At 35.1% G+C, this 13453-nt stretch overlaps 1 protein-coding gene across 1 annotated transcript in view; it reads left to right on the plus strand.

The window, feature by feature from the left end:
* The first annotated feature begins 317 nt into the window (after positions 1-317).
* Positions 318-13453, plus strand: part of LOC149187871 (germin-like protein subfamily 2 member 1) — a 36643-nt gene continuing 23507 nt past the window's right edge. The window contains exons 1-3 of the mRNA XM_089409805.1: positions 318-384; positions 719-817; positions 975-1226. Coding sequence (XP_089265931.1) covers positions 318-384; positions 719-817; positions 975-1226 — 418 coding nt within the window. The remainder of the gene's footprint in view (positions 385-718; positions 818-974; positions 1227-13453) is intronic.

Genomic DNA, 13453 nt, shown 5'->3' on the forward strand with positions numbered 1-13453 from the left:
ATCACGAAATAGCAAAAGTATTCCATGTGTAAAAGTGATGAATTGTTTTGTTATGTGTTTGTAGCTTATGTAAAAGTTATGGCATGTTTTGTTTTAGATATCAAAAGTTATACGCATGCCACAATTTTTTCCCAAACAGGTTTCAGCCACACGTACACACAGTTTTGAGCAGAAATTCTGTGATAGAGTGGATAATGAACATCATTTTAAACATGATACACTCTCTAAATAATAATTTATATCTGTACGATTTGAGATTCATATATAATTAATAATTTGGCTGCATCTGTAATCCTGGATTAGGCTGGTTGTCTATGATGTCGAGAATGATTGTGGGACACGAGCTCGAGGTCGATATTCTGGCAATGCAGCCGGCTGAGAAAGGTATAGATTGGTTGTGTAAAATGAAATTTTCTCCTCGGTGGTTATACATTACTTAACTTTTTTATCTTCTCACCAACCAGAACACCGACACAGTAATATGTAGCAGAGAGGGTTCGGTTGGTCCACCTGCAACACTGGGTCACTATCTGTAGGGTTCCTAGGTCGGTATCTTTATCGTTCCTACACTTTCAAAAATGAATACCATCATTTACCATTGTTATAAAAGGAGCAACGTTCTCCATTCTTCATCAAATTCAGTGCATCTCTATTCATTTTTCGAAAGAAAAATAGTGAGCTACAGCTATGGAATCCTTTCCGGTGTTGGCACTTGCAGTACTGGTGATATTAACATGTTCGAATAGTTTTGTTATTGTGCGCGCAAGTGATCCAAATCCTTTACAAGACATTTGCGTTGTCGATTTGAAAAACAAAGGTAATATAACTAATGCTATCTTGTTGATGTCCATACGCGTTATGTTTGAACACATTATGAAATGTAATTACATGTAATATATTATATGTATGTCTGGTGCGTTTGGGAATGTGTGTCTGTATAATATAATATATATTATTTGATTTGAATTGTGCAGTTATTGTGAACCGGTTCCCATGTAAGAATGCGATGATGGTCACAGCAAATGACTTCCGTTTGACGGGCCTAGATAAACCAGGAGATACGAGTAACCAGTTGGGATTTGCCGTAACGCCAGCTTTTGTAATGCAGCTACTAGGCCTCAACACCTTGGGGATCTCCATGGTTCGGCTCGATTACGCTGCTCCTCTCGGCCTTAACCCTCCTCACACACATCCGCGGGCTACCGAAATCTTGGTGGTGATCGACGGTATTCTCTTAGTTGGGTTTGTCACCACTAACAACACTTTGTTCTCCACAACACTGAAGAAGGGAGACGTGTTTGTGTTCCCGCGAGGTCTTCTGCATTTCATTGTACACAACCAATCTATACCTTTCTCAGCCGACTGCATTGCACCCGCAGCGGCACCCCTGGGCCGCCCCGCCCCGCCCGACCGGCGGCGGGTCGATTCCGGGAATCGACCCGCCGCTGGTCGGGCGGGGCGGGGCGGCCCGGCGGTGGCGCTGCGCGGAGCCGCCGCTGCGCAGTGCCACCCCCGGGCCGCCCCGCCCCGCCCGACCCAGCGGCGCCGCTGCGCAGCGCCACCCCGGGCCACCCCGCCCCGCCCGACCCGGCGGCGGGTCGATTCCGGGAATCGACCTGCCGCCAGGTCAGGCGGGGCGGGGCGGCCCGGGGGTGGCGCTGCGCAGCTCAAATGAGTTCACCTCATGAAGCGTTTGAGTTTCTCTGGTTGCTCCTTCTTTGGTTTCATTTTCTTCAAGTCCAATTTGTGTTCCTTGCTTTTGACCTTGCAGGGATTCTATTTTCATTACTTCCACATTCTTATTTATTGTGTTACGACACCTTTTAATGGTTTACAAATTGATTGTTATCGACATTTTTCAGTTCATGTAACAACTGACAAACAATCAACGTACCGTCACAGCCTTGAACCAAATATTGAACACACACCAAGCAACCAGTAAAACTCAACGACCATACAACAAACTTCATGTTGTGTCAATCGCTCTGTAAGATTGAAATGAACTGTCATACAGAAAACTTCATGGCGCGAACACCTACTTCTCATCGGAAGAAAGATAATAAAGCACTCCGTAGATTTCTTATTATTTATTGAAATTCATCTGAGTTCATAAGTTATTAATTGCTGAGGGCTTTATTATGTTTTTCAGATATATAAACATTTCTCAACGACCATACAACAAACTTCATGTTGTGTCAATCTCTCTGTAATATTGAAATGAACTGTCATATAGCAAACTTCACGGCCCGAACACCTACTTCTCATTGGAAGAAAGGTAGTAAAGTACTCCGTACATTTCTTATTATTTATTGAAATTCATTTGAGTTCATAATTTATTAAATTGCTGAGGGCTTTATTATGTTTTCAGATATATAAACATTTCTCAATGACCATACAGCAAATTTCATGTAGCGTCAATCTCTATGTTAGATTGAGATGAGTTGTCATACTGAAAACTTCATGGCATGAAAATCTATTTCTGAGTGGAAGAAAGGTAATAAAGTACTCCGTAGATTTCTTATTATTTATTGAAATTCATTTGTATTCATTATTATTTATTAATTGTTGAGGGATTTATTATGTTTCTGAGATACATAAACATTTACGAAATATAATATTTAAGGAAATGTTTTTATTTTAGTTGATTTAATTAATGTGGGTATTTAATAAATGTGAAGTTTAGGATGGTTTAGTGATGTGCAGTTTAATTGAAAATAATCATACATACATATGCTTTAAATGAAGGTATTTTTTTTTAAATTTACTAGATCACCATTATAGTTTTAGAGATATATTTTAGAAAGTTATATGAATATTAATGAAAAAATAATTTCTAATAATGGAGAATGACTATAGTACCGAATTAATAGAATTTATTTAAATAATAATAAAAATTGTAATAAAGATTGTATTTTATTTGTTTTCTTCTTCAAAATTAATAGTTACTTTCTCCAAAGTCACATGCCCCAATTTATAGAGAGAAGTTGAGATACAGAGAAATTGAGATTAATGTGAAGAAGGCATGGAAGCTAAATACACTCTTTAGTAGTGGAACACATCTAACCTTTCATTTTATCCCAACATATAGAGAGAAGTTGAGAGTAATATGAAGAAGGCATGGAAGCTAAATACACTCTTTAGTAGTGGGACACATCCCTATCCCTATGATAGGCTTCTCTATCATATGACCTATCCCTATAAACCTAGATTTCTCTATCAAATGACCTATTCCTCTACCCATTGTTTTGACGTTGGTTCATGTTATATGATAAATACTTTGGGCATGTCTCTTGCATCTTGCATGATACACAAACTTGCATCTTGATTCCGGGAATCGACCCACCGCCGGGTCGGGGCGGGCGGGGCGGCCCGGGGGTGGCGAGGGAGGGCAGGGTGGGCCGGGAGGGGGAGGGGGAGGGAGGGGGGTGGGGAGGCCCGGGCGGGGGGCCACGGGGGGAGGGGGCGGCCCAAAATGATATTCTACCAGAAACATTAATGTGTTTTTTCCTTAAAATTTAACTTTGTTTGAGACATAAAAAATTGGTTTTATTAGCATTTTTTAAAAAGTATGAAAATTGACCCTAAAAAAAAAATCATTATTCCAGTATCAACACTTTCGTTCTGAAGCTATATTTTGCAGGAAAATTTCATAGAAAATTTCGTAGTCACTGCCATTTTTAAAACAGCCGCAAAATTGACACCTAAAAAAAAAATCATTATTCCAGTATCAACACTTTCGTTCTGAAGCTATATTTTGCAGGAAAATTTCGTAGAAAATTTCGTAGTCACTGCCATTTTTAAAACAACCGCAAAATTGACACCTAAAAAAAAAAGCATCGTTCCAGTATACACACTTTTCGTTTTGAGCACTGTTTTTGTGGTTTTTTTGGGGTTTTTGGGCCAGAGTTCCCGTTTTGAGTTTATAGTTCCCGTTTCAAAGTTTACATTGTTTTAACTAAAACAAGTACTTACAAATCTTTTTAATGGCAGCATACCATCGAGATTTGAGGGCTTCAAATACTTATGACAACCACCTGCCTACTAAAGAAATAGGTACATTCATGTGAGTGAACCTTCTAATATAACCAATCTAGCAGATGGCTACTCACTGAAATTCTGCTTTCACTTCCCCCGAGAAGGCAGAACAATGTACATGTAGGCAAATCACAATAAAAACTGAAACCAAGGCTTATGCTAATAAACCAGACAACATTCATCTTCTATAATGCTTGCAAAAGAATGGTGAATGGATCTTGAAAATCCTGAAGCACTAGCTTGTCTTGAGATCTAGTAGCAAAAATACAAGTACTTCCTTCATTTTGATATGAAAGAACAGTTGGTTGCTGATTGATAGGAAGGAATAAAGTGGTATAAGCTTTTGCTATCTGAGTGTTAGCTACAAACTCCTCGAGCATGAGAAATTCTGACTCGATTTCTGGAATACTGTCTCTCTTAGCCTCATATTCCTTAATTTCATAGTCTAAGTCATTCTTAAACAGAAAACATTCCTCAAGATTATCAAACATGACAACCCTATCATCTTTATGAAAGAAAACAATATCTATTTGTTGATCTATAAATCTAATTTCAAGAATGTCCTCATTTTCAAAAGTTGAATAAGCTTCACTAACACCTTCTTGATGATGTGACCACTACAAACCTGCATTAGCTTGGGCTGTAACATGACCTTTCAGGAATTGATCTATCTCATCTTTAGATAGAGGAGAAAGTACTTTTTGTTTTCTTTTGCTAAAACAATAATTGTCTTCTTTCCCTCCTAAAGATTCACAAGGTTGCTGAATATGGTCTGTGTATCAAAGTCATTAGCTTATTCAAGTTGTTCTTGAAATTCAAAACTGAAATTTATAACTTTTACTACAGAGTCATCCAAAGAAGATTTTTCACTTACTTGAACAAAGATGTCATCTTGTTTTTCATAAAGGGATTGGAGTTCCTGCTTCTGAAGACCTTTATCTAAGAGCAAGAGAACACTTGTGTTGATAACTTTTTTGTCTTCATTCAAGGTGATCTCAACAATAGAGCTCTCCTTGATGGGATCTGAAACAACGTACTCATCATCATTATAATCTAAATCTAGATTTGGAATAGCCAGCTTGACCTGATCACAATCTGAAATTGGAATTTGATTTTCCTGTGTACTGACTTCTGCTATGAGCATATTTGAAATAAGACATTGTCTTCCACCATTTTCCATTGTACTAAGATCTTCAACCTGCTGTAAATTTTCTTGAGCATCTTGACAAGTATCCTCTAAGCTCTCCTTATGCTGCTGAAATGGATTTTCATACGGGGCTTCCATGATCTCATCGTCCATGAAGTCATCATCTTCATAAACTTTCTCATGATTTTCAATAAACCTATAAACATGTTTGCAACAGTTCCGAACTAATATTAAGGATGGATAAGATTATCTATACCTTTCAAAGGACATGGTATAAAAATCTCTTAAATAGTAAATACAATCAGGTGGCAAACTTTAATACCAAGATTGGGCTTCACCTTTAACAGTGGCCATGAATACCTTCATCAAGCATTCTTCAGGAAAATCAAAATTCAACTTGTGAATATGCATGTGAAATCTAACCATATGTAAAGAAACATCATTCATATCATCATCTTTAAACATAAGCAAACTCCTTTGCCAATCTACCTTAGGAATTTTATTGGGAAACATGGAATGTGATCTCGGCTCATGGGAGCATACCTTTGAGCAAGAAAATCCATTTTAATAGCAATGAATTCACCAAGAAATTCTTCAAGCTATTGGTTCGTGAAGAGTGGAGTTGCCACAAAAATTATGAACCTTGCGATTTTTCGACATTGGAGTCGCCATGTGAATGATTTCAGCCTTCGCATGCATCTGACCGTTGTTCACCATCAGCAATCAGATCTGAATTTTGACGATCTTTCCTAGTGAATATCTGTCACTCTTCCCTAGTATGGTCACCACTACATTATCACCTACATTTACCTCAGGTTTAAGGGAGGCAACTTCCATGGTAACCACAAACCAAGCTTAGCCTTGTAGCTAGCCCTACAAGGCCGGGAGATGGCTCTCTCCTTTAGAATCTTAGTCAAGATGACTGGATCAGGTAAGGATTTTAGGCTAGGTATAGTAGCATGGGAGTTTCGATTGGGTTTTGTTGATGTTTTCCTAGATCAGAAGGAGCTGGAAAATTTAGGTCTAGGGAATTAGGTCAGAATTGTAGTGTGTTCTATGGGGTAAGGTAGGTATAGGTTATAAAATTCTTAAGCTTGATGAAATGAAGTGTTTTACTGGTGAGAAGCTAAGGAGGGCATGTGGATATCATTGATCCTTCTTAAACAATAGAAAAAACGTGAAATATTGAGTGTTCTCCTAAGGCAAAGCATTAAATACAATGGATTCTACCTATCTTACTTGAAAACATTCAACTAGAAGCATTCAAATTATTGAGAGCATACATAAAACAAGTAAACAAATTATCACATAAGGAAAAACTATGCTAGAACTCCATACCATAGGGATACCGTAAAAATAACTGCAATTCTTATTAGTGGCCTGCCAAAACTGCTTACAAGAGAAATACAATCAAGCGCTGAGCATCCAGCTGAGTCCAATCTCAACAAATGTCTAAGAAAATACATAATATAGGCATAAAAACAATTCATCCTAGCCTCATGGGTCGAATCCATGAGAGGAGAAGCAGTTACAAAACAAACTGAACTGAAAGCAAATGACTAGAGAGGTCAAACTGACTCATCCCTAAGGTTAAGGAAACCGATTCATTACTTGCTACCTAGACAATTTACCTAATGTAACTAACCTAGGTAACCAAAATATGCATTAATTACATCATGATTTCAAATTACATCAGTAAAAATATCAAAATCCCTATGTGAAAAGCAAATTCTAGAAGAAAAAGTGAAAAATTCAGCAATCTGGCAAGTGCGCAGCGCCAGCGTCAAGTGCACAGTGCTTGAAGGGAGTGCACGTCGCCAACTTCCAACCGAATCTTAAGTGTCTTCCTGACCTCCAAATATGGCTCATGATAGCTCATTGGAAATTTTATCCTATTTACTTTCCAAATCTCCCCTTGGTTTCCGATTTGACCTTGATTTTACCCTCCAAAATTGCAATGTCCCAAGACTTCTCAAATGTGCAGCCTCAGGCTCCAAAAACAGGAAGAAACATGAAATTTTAGTGGTTTTACGGCCTTTTCACCTAGAAAATCTGATTCCCACACTTGGAAACATGGTTTTCCTACATTTACATTGCCTTTTAAATCTAACGGTGGTGGCGATTTCTCCAAAAAGTGCCCCAAAAAAGTGGGCGCTACGCATCTGGCTAGTAGACTGATAGAAAAATTGCCTGAAAATGACAGAAAATTCTAACATTTCTAGAAAACATTTAACTGCCTTCCCTATGTCCAAATTGACCACGGGATAGTTTTTTGGAAATACTGTTGAGCCTAGTTTCCAGAACATGAATTTCTCCATTTAGAGCTAATTTGCCATGTCAAAATCACAATCTCCCAAGACTTGTCAAATGCGCAGCGGCTGAAAGGAGTCTGCACCACCACTTTCAAGACAACCTTTGGAGGTCTTCCTCAACTCCAAATTGAGGTCATGATAGCTCATTGGAAAGGTTTTTGTGTCGAGTTATCATTTTACAAATCAAGAAAGTCATTTTGTCAACCTAGCTAGGAGACATTGTGATTTTACCAAGGTCACTCCATAAGTGCATCAACTCTCTTGGGGCAAATGATGTTTTGGACATTTCTCCCACACCATGAGAGCTGTACAAAACCTAAAGGAGGCTTTTCTTCCTGGGTCTATTATGGAAAAAACGAACTCTCACTTTTTTCAAATGCATCTTATCATGAGTAGAAATATCATTTGAATAAAACCTATCCCGATGTGTGGGACTGGGGATTTGTAGAAATGAAGGGAAATGAAGGGGATGAGGGGCTTCTAATTTCTTGAGAAAAATTTTGGAAGTAGCGAGGGATGTTAGGAAGTAGGGGAAAGTAGAATTTCAAATATTGAGTGAGGGGAAGGGGGCCAAAAGGGAAAAACACAGGCCTAACCTAGAAAAGTGTCAAATTGTAGCAATAGGCTAAGGTTTATGGGGAAATGATGAATTTAAGGGACATCAATGATGGAAAGTGTTTAAGAAGGTATTTTAAAGGGAGGGGAAGGTGTATGAGCATCAACATACAAGTTTTGTTGATGATTTGACCATCTAAGGAAAATTACCTTCAAACCAAAGGAGAGGGAAATGAGCCTTTCCTAAGCACAAATGAAGCACAAAAAAGATGTAAAATGACCCATTGGAACTTGAAATAATGATGACACCTCTTTGAATGATGGTACACTCAACGAAATGGTGACATGGACCAGTACTTGGAAAACTTTGGAAGGAGTGAAAACAATCCTAGACCTAATACCTAATGACCAACATTTTCTTGAAGACTCACTAAAATGACAAAAATTTTACTTTGAAACCCCAAGACCACTTTATAAGAGAATATTTTATCACTCGTGGAAGGCTATAAAGACTGAAACTAACAGATATAATATCCGAACATAATCAACCTAAATCTCCCTATATATCTTTAAGATATCAGCTGATTTTTTTCACTATAAAATATTATATGAAATTTGTGTAACTTAAACATATCAATTGGATAGTTATTCCCAATTGTTTTCATATTGAGAATTAGATGAAATTTTTAAAATTCATTTTAAAACAAAATACTTCCTAAATTATTTAGTATGTGTGCGTCCATATATCTATCTATCTATCTATCTATCTATATATATATATATATATATATATATATATATATATATATATATATATATATATATATATATATATATATATATATATATATATATATAGATTAATGTTTTAAATTTAGGAATTCACATAGCTAGCATAACCTACCTAGATGCATTTCTAAAATATTAATTGAATACCTTTTCCATATCATATTTTATATCAAGAATTAAAGGAATTTTAATTTTGAAAGTTTTTTTTTTGTTTTTGTTTTTTTTTTTTTTAATTTAGAAATTGGATATGAATGATGTCAGTATGAATGAGAGATAACTAGGTTTTGATTTAATGTTTTAAATTCTTGAGTTATATATTTTTTCAAATACCCTCTCAACTTAAATTTAATATCTTGAATTTATGAATAACGATTAAAATAAGATGCATTGTTATGAAATTTTAAAATATAAATTCAATTTCATTTGAAACACATGTGTACACATGCATGTGCATGCATGCGCGCACACACACACGCACAGATAAACAGGATAGATCCTCTTAACTTTGAGTCTATCAAAGGTTGATATGGATCAAATCTCTAGAGGTGCAAACATTTCCTTAGGTTTTGCACTCAAAAAAGAGTTTTACACGTTGATATATTTGATCCCTCTTTGTGCTTGACACATCAAGAGTTAAGATGGATCTAGTCTAGTTGATAAAGTAGTCGTGGATGACAATCATAAGTGGGCAAAATTAAATCATTAAAAAAGCATGCCACCAAAATGGCCTTACAGTTATTGGAATTTTGTGAAGCTACACATCAATCATGATACTAGATATTAGAAAAGATAATATGAGAAATAAAACCATGAAATAAATAGTTAATAACACCTCAAGATCATTTTTATCACAACATTTTAACTCAATTATTTTTACATTAACTACATTATGTATCATGTTATTTCAATTATTTCAATGAATCATTTTACTTGACTTCACAATAACATTTCAAACACAAATTTCACTTCATCAAAAACATAGAATTATTCAAATATACATTTCAAATTCCATTAAAATAAACTGCAGCTTTATCCTCATGTTCTTGCAATAATAGAAATATATATTCCACGATGTACATGATAATCTCCCACAATTTTCATCTTGAATCCCACACAAATATGGTGAAAATAACACATCCTCTTTTAAACCACTTGAGGCATACCATGGATCACAATTATGGAGCTATGACAACAAATCTTGTATATTTTATTGAAGTTTTAAGAAACATTGATACATTTTAGCGAATTGATAGTGACAAAAACCAAATAGGAACATTAAGTTATATTAATTGGGTATCTTTCATCCTCCAATGACAATTGGATTCCAATGTATACAAGGTTAGGTTACCATAAAAATAAATGTTGTTTAAATTATTGTCATCATTTCATTATTGGTTAATATTTCAATGTTTTCCATCAAATTCTCCTACTTTATTGTGTTATCCTTATTCTTTGTTTTATACCTAATCATTCAGACAAAATTTGGTCAAGTGACATAGTTTGTAACCTATGCAATGATACTTTCTGAAAATGTTCTCTTTTAGAAAATTTTGTCAATATTTTATCCAAACTTCTTATTATGTTTTCTTTTATTAATATCAAGAAATGTGTTTATCTTTGAATGAATATCATATTTTAAAAAATGGGTTTTGAAAAAGAAAAAGAAAAATACATTCAATCAAAAAACATATTTTCCTTATAATATTATTTCTAATAAAAATTATTACTCGTATGAAAAATAATTTCATCATCCATTCAAATTATTTGAAGCCTCCTACCACCTAATCTTGAAAGCATCCTCTGAATAGTTAGTTAAGATCAACTTCAAGACTGCATTGAAGCACAATTTGTTATTACCATAAATTTTTTGTGTCTTGAGACAAATACAAACACCAGTATCTTGAATGGGAAATCCAAGAGAATATTCTTCATTGTAATCATCTCCATCCATTTCTTCTTCCTTCTTTGCCACCTCTTCTTCTTCTACCTGAAAAAATGAATGGTGATGTGGCTCTTACTACACCACGTGTTGAAATCGGGGTGGGTTAGCATTGGAGAAGTATTTTTTTTTATTTTTTTTTTAAATTAAGAATTCTAATGCAGTGAAATTTCCTATTTTTGAAATGAAATATTCCTAATGCACATATTTTGTTTATGCAAAAAGTAAAAGAAATGAATCAACTAGGGAAGAAACAATGCATACTTTGACACCTCCCTAGCAATGGTGCCAAAAGTGATGAACCTTCGTATTGCATCAAGAACACTACAACTACCAAGGCTACTAACTTTAATTATCAACCTGGGGTTCATACAAACTTAAGAGTTATCGACACTATATTTCCAGAATACAATCTATCCTTCCTTCACCATCATGATGTAATGTAATGAATGTAATAAAATCATATCCTAAAATAATTGCAGAAATGGAAATGCTCAAAATGAAAAATAAATTAATCCTAGGTAAGAAAAACAAATTGTAATTGAAATCCTAAGAGCATGAATTCAAATAAATAGGCCTCATCTACATTGTGAAAAGGAATGTCCTAATTTGTGTTTATTCTTCCTCAACCCTAAGAAACCAAAACTAATCTTTTGAGAAAATCTTGGAAAGTATATACACGTTAGAAGAGTACGATAGGAAACTATGGGATGTTATAGATTTACTACAGGAAGTTACAATTCATCTAATGAGTAAGAAAATAAAATCTAAATTGGATAAGACAATTTTTTTATTGACTAGGATGTATTATGTCTCCATTCCAAGTGGAATCACTCAAAAATACCTTTGTTAACCCATGCTAAAAAATAACAGAAAATTACTAGTCTAAAATCTATAAATTCGAGAACTAGTGGGCTAGTAATTCTATCAAATTCTTAACCTAATCAAGTGAAATTATAATGGGGTAAATTTTGTTATTAAACAGATTTTTTTTGTAAACTAATTCAAATGGAATCAACTCGATTGAAGCTCGTTGGAATTTTCTAAAAAATAATAGAAATTTGTTGTTATTTGCGACAACGGACTTCCAAAAATATAGATTGCAAATAAGAAAACTAATCCAACTACCTCAATCATTGTTATGACTTTCCAAATTTGTTTCAATGATAAAATGATGCTTTTGATCCTGAAAAATAGCTTAATTCAAACATTTAATCCAATCCTACCACAAAAAATCATGAATACTAAATTTAAAAATAGAAAAAGGAGAAGAACAAGAGATGCATGTGAATAAGAAGTGAAAAGAAGAAAAGAAAATGATAAATAATGGCTCTGAGGCTCCTAGGATGACCAAGCCCAAGGAAACTGAGAGTCCTATGGAGGAGACCAAGATTTATAATTTTAACATGACACTAATCTTCATTGTTTCCATCAAAACAATTACATCCATGCAAGAAATGAAAGTGGAGCTCCAAAGATAAGAGTTCTCTCCACAAGAAGACTAAGAAAAAATCCACCCCTAGAGGTAAATTCAACTTGGTACTTATAAAAAATGATTAGGAAGAATTCCCCATGAAAGGAGGAAGCTTTCCCCACCAAAATGGATCTAGTTCCCAATACTAGAAATTTGTATTAAGTGACAAGGAACACATTCCTATATTTTCTCAATCATTGGATCTCCATAATATGTGGAATAATTTCATAATACCTTCTTGATTTATTATTTAATATTGATCCTCTTGTAGTAGGGAGAAAGACCCTAAATTATTTCCTCCCATATATCTTCATAATCTGCCCAATATTCTCACAATATTCTACAAAATAAATAATATTAGGCACAAATATGTTATTATCCATAAACCTTCCTAACAACCATATTAAAGTTAAAAATGAATTATCTAATGCGAAAAGAGAGGTTTAATGTGCTAAAGGACGGTCAGATGGGCTTTAATTTATGTCTAATTTGAGGCCATCAGCTACATGCCTTTGAACTATGTTACAATGAGGCTCGGATGCCTATTTATTATTGAGAAGCAATGGAAAACCCTAAACATCCAAAAACCTAACCCTAGGAGATGAAGTGCCAAACTATGGCTCTCGTTTGGGTAAATTGGTATATCAACTTCCCTAGGTTGTAACTTTGGCATACGATCTTCATTTTATGCACACAATACCTTGTTAGAAATATCCATCTAAGAAATAAAGCTTTTGACTCATTCTGTTTTTTGAAAAATATGTCGTTTAGGGCCTCAAAATGGCTCCAGAAGTTTAGGTCCAGAAAATCTTCCAACAATAATAAATTCTACTACAATTAATGAAAATAAAAATCTAAAAGAGATAGTAGTGGGAGTCCAAGTGGAATAGGAGGGTGGCCACCAATATCCATCTGGATCATTCCTCCCCCATTACGAAGCAATGGTCCCTAGTGTGTTGAGTGCCTCCATAAGATGAGGAAACTTCTGTTGAACCTGGTCCCTGGTGAGCCACTTACATTGGTGTAGGAGTAGACCACCTTTGAGAATTGAATATAGTATGATCTTTTGCTGGTGAGTGTTCTTGACCTGTGAGTCTATAATCTGATAAGTTTTGGCCTATTCCATGCAATCTTTATCTAACTCTGTTGGTCTCAGTTGTTCTACAATGTTTGATGTGTCTAGTAATGGTGGGAAGTATGAC

Source organism: Pinus tabuliformis, chromosome 3_1 (genome assembly GCF_031772625.1).
Source record: "Pinus tabuliformis cultivar Carrire ecotype Pingquan chromosome 3_1, CPIR1, whole genome shotgun sequence".
Classification (NCBI taxonomy): Eukaryota; Viridiplantae; Streptophyta; class Pinopsida; order Pinales; family Pinaceae; genus Pinus; species Pinus tabuliformis.